This window comes from Setaria viridis, chromosome 5, assembly GCF_005286985.2.
Source record: "Setaria viridis chromosome 5, Setaria_viridis_v4.0, whole genome shotgun sequence".
Classification (NCBI taxonomy): Eukaryota; Viridiplantae; Streptophyta; class Magnoliopsida; order Poales; family Poaceae; genus Setaria; species Setaria viridis.
The window spans coordinates 9383881-9397902 of record NC_048267.2 but is presented as its reverse complement, the minus strand read 5'-3'; the positions used below and the strand labels follow the sequence as shown (position 1 = coordinate 9397902).

At 39.8% G+C, this 14022-nt stretch overlaps 1 protein-coding gene across 3 annotated transcripts; it reads right to left on the bottom strand.

The window, feature by feature from the left end:
- Positions 1–2258: 2258 nt before the first annotated feature.
- Positions 2259–8617, bottom strand: LOC117857469 (uncharacterized). 3 transcript variants are annotated; one of them, XM_034740131.2, is made up of 12 exons: positions 8473–8617; positions 7651–7756; positions 7498–7561; positions 7314–7374; positions 7123–7214; positions 6880–7029; positions 6379–6633; positions 5878–6086; positions 5236–5463; positions 4684–4842; positions 2675–3821; positions 2259–2562 (listed from the first exon to the last, which is right to left on the bottom strand). In XM_034740131.2, the coding sequence occupies exons 1-10, from the start codon at positions 8562–8564 to the stop codon at positions 4744–4746; spliced, it is 1356 nt and encodes a 451-aa protein (XP_034596022.1). In that variant the 5' UTR covers positions 8565–8617; the 3' UTR covers positions 2259–2562; positions 2675–3821; positions 4684–4743. The 3 variants fall into 3 exon arrangements, with proteins under 3 accessions (XP_034596022.1, XP_034596021.1, XP_034596023.1); XM_034740130.2 differs by having other exon boundaries at positions 2259–3821; XM_034740132.2 differs by having other exon boundaries at positions 2259–3821; positions 7314–7371.
- Positions 8618–14022: the final 5405 nt, after the last annotated feature.

Here is a 14022-nt window from a genome sequence, read left to right as displayed (position 1 = left end):
AGGATTGATCAAAAAGAAAAATGGCGACGTGTCCTTTCCTGTCCAAACTCCAAACAGTGCCAGTGATTTGACGCGGCTGCATGGCAAGTTTCAACAGAGGTGGTCTGGGCCGTGCTGCAGTGCACGCTCTGGTCAGATTCCAACTGGAGCTCGAGAGTCAAACTCACATCATCTAATGATACTAGTAGTTTTTAGTTAACGGTCTAATCATGTACTAAAAACCAAGCCGGTCATAGTGTTCAAGTAACCTGGATAGACTTCTTCAGGTAGCAAAGCAAAGAAATACAGGTAGACCATCAAAATTACCCAAAAAGATCATCATACCCTCATTGAGAAATTTTGGAGAAGAGATGAAAAGTGCTAGCAAAGGAAAGAAAAAAAATGATATCATCTTCGACCTAAGGTACCCACTATGCACATTCACACTTTGGAACTGTTGGGTATGTTGCACAAATGCTCGGCAAAATCAATATGTTTCTCAAAGTGCATGTGAATCGGAAACCGGTCTGTTTCTCAAAGCACAAGGCATGCAAGCACACAAAACCACATTTCTGAGAATGTACTTTGAAAAAGTTTGAATCTTCCTCACCCTTTGTGTGACATAAAAAAAATCCATTATTAAAGGGTTGAGAAATCTAATAAAGCTCTTGTTTAAGCAGTTTTTCAGTTTTCCTAGATTTTATGATACTTCATTTCTTTTATTACTTTCCAAGTCTGAAGGGGCATAGCGGTGCTTTGGAGGCAAAATTGACACATTGCGGATCAAAAAACAAACTGCAATTTTGGATGGCAAAGGAGAGCTTAGAATTGAAACAATGGCACAAGAAAATTTTGCCTATACGAAGTAACATATGGCTCCTTTGGCTTTCCTATTTACGGCTTTTCGCTGGTCCTCACAAACTCATCAAGAGCCACATAAATTTCGGTCAATCTTCGCAACAAAAAGTTAATCAAAGCAAAATGCCGCCAGGTTGCAGATAATCAAATTAGGAGCATATGACAATTCAAGTATACACAAAAGCAGGTTCACTGTAAAATAAATTGTGGAATATAAAGTTGGTAGATGGTCAATTTTCTGCAGATGAACCCACATATTCAGTGATTACTGGTAGATCAAGATATCGTTATCTAGAGAAGCACATTGGGACTTGAGAGCAGTTCCGGGTTTTGAGGGTGGTGGAATTGAGCCCTTTGATTTCTTTCCGCCCTAAAAAGCAACTAGGCCAAAAGAAATAATACAATAGTACTCCTAACCACTTCCCTCCTCTTTTGGGTGTGATCTCATTACCTTTTATCATATGAAGCTAACAGTATGCAGTTCCATCCAACCCCCCTTCCCCCTCTTTCATTGTTAATCACTCCCGAGAAAATGTGTTTGGCAAAGATTAATTCACACAGCAGGAAGTGCAGAATAGATGAATCTTAGTAAAACTTAATGCTGGGTCAAGGGCACATAAAGGTTCCAGTGCAGCGTTATTATGAAGCTCAACTAGTTGATTTTAAGACAACAGTCAACATACTTATGCTCCATGTCATGAGTTATGACCACAATACGCAGTTTATAAATGTAATTTTCTCAAAAAGTAGCCATAGTGTCATATTCAGATGGCATCAGATAAGATAATGAAAGTGAAATCTAAGGTACAATTCTACTACTAAAACCACATCAGTAATATCATCTCAATAGGACCAGAAACTAGCACCACAGCAAGATACACCTACGAAACTCATATTTGTTCAGCAAGTCTAAAAAGCATTTCTACCACATTACAGATACAAAAAGTGGCAAATAACAATTCCAAGTCATCAATATTCTTTAAACGAAAAATTCATCAAGATTTTATCCATAGATTAACAGCAAACATCAATAATTAATATATAAGAAGTGCTCAAGAGCACCGTGAACTTTATGTCAGAAGAAAATAAACACAAAAAACTGCAAACATGTACTACATGGGTCAGTATTAAGTTTTTTTTTAAACGAACCAGCAGGAGAGCTGCATGTTATATTGATTAGAAGAAAATCCAGACGGCTATGAGTATAAAACTTTGTCTAAACACACAATAGTTACAAGATTGAAGACAACAATTTAGGAGCGACAGTATTAAGTATAATTTAAATGAAAGGCAGGCAAGAGTGCAGTTTCAAATGACAGTTCAAAAATTGCACAGCTAAGGACCAACGGAAACCTCAAACTATGGTAGTGCTAGCACCACCACGGTGCTGAAACCATGCAGCATGCTAGGGTCCCAAAAAGTAGACAAAATCAAGATGAAGTTATCTTGTTTCTCCTACCCTTTTTGTAAAAGGAGTTGTTATTGAGTTCTGTTTCATAAGATGGGCCTTTCATCGACCCAATAATATCTAACCTTGTGCACAGATTTTAACTAGGACAACATCAGCCATACAATAAACTTCCTAGATGCAGTATGTCACAAATCAAACATAAGTCTCTAGGAAGACCTTGCTTTGAATACACTGTCATCCAGAAACGCCACAGTTCGAGCACTAAACGGTGAACACTAGTCAGTTGCATCAATTCTTTGTTGAAGCAGATGCCCCTGGATCAAGGAAACCAAATTTGGTAAGTTATTACACGTAAATAAAGTTGATGTGGAACAGCTTGTCAAGCAGTGCCACACTTGCCACCGGGCCAAGCATGAACACACCCACCCTGGTGGTCTGTTGCAGCCATTACCACTTCCCCAGGTGCCATGGCAGGATATTGCCATGGACTTCGTTGAAAGTCTTCCAACTTCTGATGGTGTCAAGCAATTCTGGTCGTGGTAAACCGTTTCACCACTTCATAGCTTTGAAACACCCATTCATAGCTCAGTCAGTGACCAAGTTGATAGTGGACAGTGCGATTCGCTTACACAGTATGCCTTAATCCTATAGTCTCAGACCATGGAAGGAATTGTTCAAACTCACAGGCACTACTTTCCTCAAAACAGATGGGCAAACAGAGAGAGTTAATCAGTGTTTGGAAATGTATTTGTGGTGTGCCATGCAGGATTCCCCAAAACAATGGAAAAGTTGGCTCCTCTTGCTCAATTGTGGTACAACTCCACCTTCCACACTGCATTAGGATGCTCTCCATTCGAGGCTTTATATGGGCATGAAGCTGAGTTGGGCACTGTAGTACCAGAGCAAATTGATGAACACATACCTGTTGTTGACATGATTTAAGAAAAGAGAAGCTCAGTTCACATCACTGAAGCAACATCTTGCAGCAGCTCGAAATAGAATGAAGTGTTGACAGTTACTGTTCTGATCATAAGTTCCAAGTCGGTCATTAAGTCCTGGTGTTTTCCAGAAGCAACATCTTGCAGCAGCTCAGAATAGAATGAAGTGTTGACAGTTACTGTTCTGATCATAAGTTCCAAGTCAGTCATTAAGTCCTGGTGAAGTTACAGTCGTATGAACAACATTCAAACTGGAGTTAACGCAAGCTTGATCCACCCAGTTTCCATGAGTCCCAACTTAAACTGTTCACGACTAACTACACCCCGGTGTATGCAGAATTGCAGACCTTTCTAAGCTAGTTGACTTGAGTGCCAGTTCGGTGGAACCAGAAGCAGTTCTGGAAGCCATCTTTTGAAGAAGTCAATCGGGCAGTGCCACAGGTGCTGATCAAGTAGTCACAGATGCTGGCTTCTTCAAATACCTGAGAGGATTGGTACGCCGCCAAACCTCACTTTCTGCAGCAGTTGCTTGGGAACAGGCAAACTCCTGGGGCCTGGGGAGCAGCCTGCCAAAGCTACAGTGACTACAAGAGAGAAGATAGCTCTAGGGAGCCATCAATGTCGGTTTGAATTACCTGTAAGCCATCATATATCAGGCACACACAAATTTGCATCATTTGCCAATTGCTTAAATAGAATGAAAATACACAACCAGCAATGTAAACACAAGCAAGCATAACATTGTCTTGGGTTTCAGCTGAGCATACAATCTCTCCATCTCCACCACTCAGCTTGTGTTTGCAGCACCACGACTGGCATCTATTACTTGGAATGTCATTGTGGATAAGATCAGTGACCAACTGACCATGATTAACCGATCTCGTTGATTAATTCAAGTTGTAATCATCCACTAAAGTACTAAACAAAATTCAGAACCCTCCACTCACAAAAGCATACGACACCATGGACGGGTACAACAATAGTAAACTACCACCATGATGCCAGGTAGTCCAAAAGTTAGACCACCAGCATAGGTACCCCTTAAATATCTAGGAGAATTGTTTTTTCTACAAAATCTTGAAAAGATAAACATGTAGGCACCAACTTCTTTTGTAATTTGTAGCCATAGAAGTAAGAAGCAGTGGATATCTAGAACAATGATGGTACATATCACCATTTTTCTACTTTGAAAAGGAAATATGTTGACAAAATAAACATGTAAATGTAATAGGACAATAAAGGGCCTTGTGTAAATTTTAAATACCAATACTCTTATCGTTAATTTTTCTATTATAATAGTGCTAATGGATACATGTCTTCATAGGGTTGCTCATGGTGCATGTTAGACGATAGTTCAGCACATTTCCGCATACCATGAAACAGATCACAAAAGTTTGCAGGTACAAAGTTCAATTTTTTAAAAGTGCGATAGGAGTAGCAAAAATTGAATTCAAGTGCAGTTCTCACACATTTTTATCTAATGCAATTAAAACTTACCTCCAGAGTGCATGAATCTCCAATTCTCCATAGGTTATAGCAGTACAGAATACAAACATCTTAGCGGGTTTGATTCCATCCCAAACCAGCACCATGTTTGTTGATGATAGGCTGTATAGGTTCTACAATACCCTTTCTGCTTTTTCCAAGGGCCTCCCCCTAGGAAAATTGAGAAAATGAAATAAATCAATGGGAGTTCATGCTTATTCCTGATAAAAGATCATGAAAAAAATGGAGATCAATTAGAAACATTCTTCACAAAAAAAAGTAGCTTAATCTCTTATTGTTCACTGGTTCAGCAAAAATATATTAGCATCACAACAATACCCAGTTATAAAGTTAGCAAAAGATAACTGCAGTCAATACTTGATATATCTACCTAGCAAAAAAATATAAGCATTGAACAAAAACTAACAACAGATATATATTCATTTTCTTCCTTATTGTCCTACAGATATGCCTTGTGCAATGTTCCCAGCGTTCTAGAATGCAAAAACTTTTAGCAAGTCAAACAAAAACATAAACAAAAGGCAAACAGAGTGGTACACATGCCTCCTTCCAGCCCATGTTCTCCATTATTCTCTTAGCAGACTGCAAACCACTGGAACGGAAATTCATATCTACTGATGCAGTTCCCATCGAATTAATGTCATCAATTGATTCCTCATATTCATCAAAACTGATGATGTTACATTGCTTCTGTCCAGGCCCTATCCCTAAGCCACGATGTAGGTTCCTTCGCTCAGCAGCTCTGTCCCTGTAAGTGTTTGTCTTCTGTTCCTGAAAATATTACACAAATCACAAATTACAGCTGACATATAGAGCACTAACACTGATGTTTATGTTTTACCATTTATGGGTGAGAAATATATAGCCATACAGGGGGAACAAATGCTACATTAATTTTTCTGTGAAAAGGACATGTCATAAACTAATGTTGTTCATGTGCATTTTGATACAATGTTAAGTTAGTGACTTGCAGAACTTCTGAAACCAAATAGTAAGGAAGTGATAGCGCAGCAATTCAAAGCAAACTTATAATCCCACTGTGTTCTTATGTCCAACAAAAGTGGGTGTTTGGGGTTTATAGCCATAATCTGGAGATGGGTTTATTGTCAGGAAAGTAAACATTTGTTAACAGTTTAAAAAATACTTTAGCAAATGGCAATGCAGTTTTACTTAAGCTTAACTTGCCTTGTCATTATCAGCTGATACACCTTCCCGGACAGAAGACTCATCAGCAACTTCAGATTCGCACTGTGCAGTTGACTGCTTATTCAAATTAATATCAGGATTTGCATATATGTCAGGAAACCCCCAATCTTTTGTCGGGTTAGAGGAGTCATATGCGGACAAAGAGGCCAAGTATTTCCTGCTAGGGTTCCTTAGCCTGTACAGCTTCCCTGATAATAGGACAAGTGAGTACTTGTAAGCTATATATTACATTATCAGGCCCAAGAACTCTGAACAAAAAACAATTAGAAGAAATCTTAAAAATCGCCTTTTCAATATTCAGGGGAACGGGGGATTTTCCACTGGTCTATTCTAGGTGATGATATATGATAGCAAAAGTTTAGTTGATATTATATAGAAAAAGCCTTATGTATTAGGAGGTAAAACCTACCATTTCTTCCTACATGAATAATGGCACAAGCGCCATCTTTGTGGAACCTATGCAGTCTTTTTAAGTCTTACCTGTTGAAACACGCACAAGGTCAAGATGAACTTCACTCACAGAAGCAGTCCTTAGACGGCCACCATGAGCAGGCAGAGAAGGATGAAGCTTACTAGAACCCCTAGATAAGCATCCCACAAGCCTAACCACAGGCTTAACATTGCTAACATTATCTTGGACCACATACCAATCCCATATATCAGTGATTGGCAGCAATGGTAGATCATCATTTACTCTCTCTACCTGACCATACTGAGCGAGCCATTTCTCTTCATCTGGAAAAACATTAAATATAACCAAACATTAGTCAGACTTGACACAACTAAACTGGATTAATAAATAACCAGAAAATAAAGATGCTGATACCATTTTAGTGCTTTGCATTTGCTATGGGCTTCATGGTATTCAATTATCAGATGATAGACCAAGAAAAAACTAAATATACCCCTACTTGCTACGGACTAAAAGGATTTGTTGTTGTGAACCAAGAAAATGAAAGCCGTACGAGAATGGTTCCTCACCTTCCCCTAAAGATTCGTCCACAGCAGTGGAATTCTTAGTTTCCGTTTCAACTTCAACATGTTGTGATGTAGCATCATTCAGAGAAGCTGATGCACCGTCTGAGGTCAAGCTACTTGGTTTGTTTACAGCTGTCTCAGTTCTATCTTCCTCTGGTGATCGTAAAAACATTAGGACTGACTGTATAAACTTTAACACCTTTGACCTTTCAACATAAGGAAGCAAAGCGAAAAATCCATACTAACCAATTGTATGTGTGTTTCCTAGTGAACTTTCAGCATTGACTTCTCTATTTGAGTAGCCTGACAGATAAAGATTTATCAGTGTTTCCTCCATCCTGTGGGAAAAAGGAAAGGGTTAAACACAAAAAAAAGACAGTAATGAACACTAAAAATTATTTATCAAATAAAAGCGAGGTAATTGATTATGCAAGAACCATTCTGATGGCGGTCCTAATGTTTCATTCTCGCCATCAGGTATAGCAGGTTGCCAATCTGCTGTTAAACATGAAAATCAATCACTTCATTGTTACAAGGCCAACTTTTTTTTTTAACATAACCATGCCAGTTAACTGGCTCAATAAACCAAACTCATCCCTTAATTTGAGTCAAGACACGTACAAGAGCTTTCCAAGACATCTTGGTTGGCCTCATCATGTGGATAATTTGCTGTGGGTTCATTGCCCTGTTTCAATATGGATGTAAGACTGCAAAAGTCACATGAGACAACAGAGAGCTGAGGAATTTGGAGGAGCTAGCTCAAGTCCTAATTACCAGATCTGTCGTCAATTGCACGTAATTTCCATTCTCGTAGATGTAGTATTGGCCATCTCTGCTGCTGTAGTACCATCCAGCAACAGGGTCATGGTAAAAACCAGTACTGAAAATTATATGTTCAAGAAAATATCAAAACCATATATTGAATATATCAATGCTACTGGCAAAAATTGAAAACTGAAAGAAAAGGGCGACTTAGGAAGAAAAATATGCTGCACCCAGGAAGACACATAAGAGGCTTAGAAAGAGGATCCCTATTATATATCCTTAATTCTATATTGCAAATATGTTTGGTTCACACAAGCACAAAGAGAACAACGGCTAGCTTAATGACAAGCTGGCCATAAACTGTATCCTGCATGAACCACACAAGTAAGAACTAAGCTAGTATTATATTTCGGCAATTATCACCAAACCTCTGCATACCACAATGAACAGATAGAAGGATGGTTGCATTTTCGCGAGTCAAAGAAGGCATCCATGAGGTTATGATGATATCTTAAAGCACATCCATATGATTAACAAACTGCTCCATGCACAGAACCAACAGCCTCTAGAACTCAGAGATTTCTACTGTTATTCCCAGACAGAAACCTCTGAAATAGGAGCCCAATTTTCTTCGAAGCGACAGCATATGCTGATATCCATCAACTATGTCAGCTCGTACCGGGAGGACGATCAACAACGCCCACAACCCCCGGGTCGCTTGAAATCCCAGACACCACGGACACCAAGCCGCCGCGACCGTTCGCGACGCCCGATCTACGAAACACGGGAGCATGCGGCGAGAAGCGGAACGGTTAGGCGCACGGCAGGAACCTGGAATGGTAGTAGAGCTGCGAGTCGGCGTCCCACTCGAAGCCGGCTCCTGCGCCCTCCGCCGCGTCGCCGCCACCGCCGCTCCCCTCCATCGCCGCCGTTCGGCTGACACGATAGGCAGTACGGCGCGCCGCGGGGGCTCCTATCTACATTGTTTTTTTTAGAAAAAGGGTTGGAATTTATTAAGGGCATGTTTGGATGCCACGTCATAAACTTTAGGACATGTCGTATCGGATGTTTAGATACTAATTAGAAGTATTAAATATAATCTAATTACAAAACTAATTACACAGATGAAGTCTAATTTGCGAGACGAATCTATTAAGCCTAATTAGTCCATAATTTGATAATGTGGTGCTACAGTAACTATTTGCTAATGATGGATTAATTAGGCTTAATAGATTTGTCTCGCGAATTAGTATATGGGTTCTGCAGTTAGTTTTATAATTAGCTCATGTTTAGTCCTCCTAATTAGCGTCCGAACATCTGATGTGACCCCTCCTAAAGTTTAGTAAAGTTCAGTACCTTGTATCCAAACACCCCTAATAAAGTGCTATCACATCCAAGCTCCCGAAAAGGTACCCCTCAAGAAAACAAAAATTACATCTAAGTCCTGCAGAGGAGCACTCCATGGCCTTCGCCGTCGTCGTTGCCGCAAGCCAGTTCTTCTCCATCTCCCGCAATGAAGAAGACCCAGGATGAAGAGCATGGCCGACTCCTAAATCGACGAAGAGTCTTCAAGATTTATGAAGCCCATCATTAGCACATCAAACACGTGCCGTAGAACCGCTAAACGCACTGGCAAACGGCCAAAGGCCGTCTCCTCATCGTCACCAGGGTCAGACGCCAATTTCAGCACTGGCGAATCCCAATCAATGGACAGCCAACCCGCAACACCAACCCGTATACACAAGAAGGTGGCCAACCAATCTCGCAAGAGAATTTCTGGTAGAACTATCTTGGAGGGACAAAACACCTCCAAAACTTCTCCACATGCCCATTACCTTATTCTGGTTTGCAAGACCAACGCTATCGTTGGCATCGTGGGCATCGATGACACCGAGGAAAACACAGAGGAATCGAACACTGGCGCAGAAGAGGAAAATAATGACATACCCGTCAATGTCGAGACCCCGCAAAAGATATCATCGTCAAGCACCACTTGCACCTCAAACAACACCAAGACTCGCTCACCTCGAACAAAGCTAATGGTAAAGAAGGTCCGGAAGTAACAAAAACTTACTGGCGAGATCCTCACCAACAAGTAAACCAACCCTAACCTAACTAAAAACTACTTTATTAGCATCACCTACCGGATCCGCAGTTCCCCAGCACACCGGTGCCACTAAGGCCACCGGCAGCGAGGAAAGCGGATCCGGCGGCGAGAATGGAAATCGCGTCGGAGTCGCCTTTCTCAACTGCTCCGGGGAAACGAGACGCTTCGAGAGAGTGTGGCAGTTACTCCTATCAATAACAGCCCATCAAATAGATCCACAGCCCACAATTCCAAGCGTACGAGCGGCTACGCATGAGTCACGCATGTAGCAGAACGTAGTGTCCATGCCCTTTGAGGAAATAAGAGACACGTGTCACGCCCTTGTAGGTGTAGGTGGTTTTTGAATTTGGAACTTAAATTGTATTTTTCTCCTAAACCGTGAACTCATTTTCAAATTCATTTAAACTACTGTGTTTCTAAGAATTAATGCAACACAATGAGATTCAACATGACTATATTTTGTTATATTTTAAAAACTCAATATTTTAGATGAACTATCTCAACATAATGAATGTAAAAAAAAGTTGGTGAGTGTCAAAAAAATGTTGAGCCAAAATGTTGGTGATTGCAAAAAAATAGTTGGTGCGTGTAAAAAAGTGTTGAGCCATAATGTTGTTGAATGTAAAAAAAGTTTAAAAAAAGTTAGTACATAAAAAAATGTTGGTCAACGTCAAGAAATGTTGGTGACAATTAAGCCAGATTTTTTAAAGAAATGTTAATAAATATCAATAAATGTTGGTGGATGTAAAAAAAGTTAAAAAAAATGTTGGTACATGTAAAAAAGTTAAAGGAAAAATAAATTTCAAATGTTGAAATTGTAGGCCCAAAATGTTGAAATTTTGAATTAAAAATTTTGGACGTTCAACATTTTGAAATATGATATTCAACAATTATTCATATTGGTATTCATTTTGTTAAAATGTTGTATAAAAATTGTTGAAATGTTGTATAAAAAATGATGAAATAGTATAGTTAAAATGTTGTATAAAAAGGTTAATTTTGAAATAGTATAGTTAAAATGTTGTATAAAAAATGTTGAAATATTGTATAAGTAAAATGTTGAAATGTTGTATAAAAATGTTGAAATGTGGTACTAAATATGTTGAGATGGTTTATTAGAAATGTTGAATTTTTAGTAATTCAAAAAATACACATATTGGTACTCATTTTATTACAGATCACGTAGTCCAAACGGTTTTGAAAAGGGATAAATGGTTTAGGAGATAAATGCATTTGAATATAGAATTCAAACTTAAATCAATATCTGCACCAATCCACCATCCACCCAACACCAGCATGTTGCCACGTGGGGCACCACCATGCTACGCCCGCAGTATGCTATGCGTCCATGCTAGGTTGCCAGCCAACCCGCATGCATGCGCGAGAATCTTCAACACCGGAAGGTTCATAATGTTGTGAATGTAAACAGAGGAAGATTCGAGATAGGAAGGAGATGAACAGTGAATCATATGTCATTATTAATCAATGATGATTACATATATATAGGCTCAGTAAGAAGAGGTTAGGGGATAAACTCCTAAAGAAGCCCCACGATGGGCAGCTCCACTTCGTCCATAATGAGGGATGTGCCCACATCGTAGGCAAGACCCGCATGGCCCACTAGCGCATGCGTGGGATTTTTCCCGCCTCCAGCTTTGGACGAGGTCAAAGCAATATTATTTGCAACACTCCCCCTTGATCGAGTCCAAGCTTGATTAAGTTGTAATTCTACTCCTCTGAAAACCCTGTGGGAAAAATTAGGAATAAATTATGCTATGATTACTCTATCATAAATCTTTAAGGTTTAAGGAGTAACTTATGTCTTGTATATCCCTAGAAAAACCCTGTGGGAAAAAAATAGGATATGACATCTTTTGTGTTACCCATTGCCTCATTAAAACTTAATATGAGAAAACCTGATGGTAAAACTCATAAAACAAAAGAGTACAATGTGATGTTGTTAACTAGGCTCATCATTCAAGGACACTCCCCCTTAAGCTTGCAAATCTCAAAACCGTCTCATACCAATGCCCTTAACGCATTTCTCGAATGAGGAAGATGGTAGGGACTTGGTGAAGAGGTCAACGAGATTATCACAAGACTTTGTTTGCAAGATATTTATATCTCCACTTAGCTGAAGCTCATGTGGATAAAATAGCTTGGGAGCAATATGCTTAGTGATGTTGCTCTCGATGTAGCCAGTTTTCATCTGTGGAACACAAGCAGCATTATCTTCATAGATAATGGTGGGTGATTTACTGGGACCAATACCACAAGATTGCTCTATGTGGTTTATCATTCTGCGAAGCCACACGCATTCACGTGATGCCTCATATAGTGCAATGATCTTAGAATGATTCGTGGAGGTGGCCACCATTGTTTGTTTAGATGATTTCCACGATATGGCTGTTCCACCATGTAGGAATACAAATCCTGTCTGTGATCTGGCATTGTGGGGATCAGACATATAGCCAGCATCAGTGTATCCAACTAAATTGGACTCTTGGGTTTTCTGAAAAAATAATCCAAGATCTTTAGTGCCATTCAAATACCTAAGGATTTGCTTTCCTCCGGTCCAATGGCGCTTTGTTGGGGCGGCACTATGTCTTGACAACAGATTCACTGCAAAAGCAATGTCAGGCTTGATACTGTTTGCAAGATACATGAGTGCTCCAATGAGACTGAGATAAGGGTATTCAGGACCCAGTACCTCTTCCCCTTCCTCCCGTGGTCGGAAAACATCCTTTTCTCGATCAAGAGATCGAACAACCATGGAAGTTTTTATTGGATATGATTTATCCATATTGAATTTCTCCAATACCTTTTGGACATAAACAGACTGGTGCACTAAAATTCCCGAGTGAAGGTGCTCAATTTGTAAACATAAGCAAAATTTGGTTTTACCCAAATCCTTCATCTTGAATTCCGTCTTAAGATGATTTCGAGTTTCATCAATATCTTGTGTGTTGCCAATGATGTTTAAGTCATCTACATACACAGATATAATGCAAAACCCCGTAGGGGATCTCTTGATGAAGACGCACGGACAATCACCGTTGTTGGAGTATCCCTTCTGCAGAAGGTACTCGCTCAGTCGGCTGTACCACATTCTTCCCGACTGTTTAAAACCATATAATGATCTTTTAAGTTTTACACAATACATATTGCGATTTGCGCTTTCATTCGGTATAGAGATTCCATCAGGAACCTTCATATATATATATATATCCGAATTTAGTGACCCATATAAATATGCAGTCACGACATCCATCAACTGCATAGATAGACACTTTTGGATTGCTAGTGATATTAAATATCGGAATGTGATTCCACTCATAACTGGAGAGTATGTTTCATTGAAATCAATGCCGGGTCTTTGCGTGAACCCTTGTGCTACAAGCCTCGCCTTATATCTCACCACCTCGTTGTTCTCATTCCGCTTTCGGACGAAAACCCATTTAAAACCCACAGGGAAGGTTTTTGGAGGTGTAGGTATCACTGATGAGAATACCTCTCTTTTCTTGAGGGAGGCTAACTCTGCTTCAATTGCTTCCTTCCATTTGTTCCAGTCCGAATGCTTCTTGCATTCTACCATGGATTTGGGATTTGGATCATTTTGGATGGTGTAGGCAACTGATGAGGCAAAGTATATGTCGACTATTGTAGTCTTATGATCAAATGATTCTCCAGAATCAACATAGTTTATGGAAATCTCAAGCACCCCAGCTGACGGCTCGGTATTTTCTAATGCGATTGCGTTGGGGCATTCCAATACCCCATCATCAGAAATTGAGTGCACTGTTGATGTGGAAGGTGGATTGGGTAAATCCACTCTTTGTATCTCAACTTGAAGTTGAGTCGCATTTACTGTTTTAGAGTGCACTGTTGATGTGGGAGGTGGATTGGGTAAATCCACTCTTTGTATCTCAACTTGAAGTTGAGTCGCATTTACTGTTTTAGAGGATTTTGTCCTCTGTTTCCTCGTGCGCTTGCGAGGATTTGCCGTACTTCTCTCATTCTCATTCTGAGAAGATAGTTGAATAGTTTTAGTTGGTACCTCTACTCTTTCCAGCACATTCCTTGCTGGAATGTAGGATTTTGTGACACTTTTGTCAACAGTAAATGAATCTGGCAAATTGTTTGCAGCATTCTGCAAATCAATAATCCTTTGAACTTGAAGTTCGGATTCTTTGGTACGAGGATCCTCCTTTAGGGTGTCTATGGCATCCCAATTTATTTCCTGGCATTCAGTGTGATATTTGAATTTTCCCCTA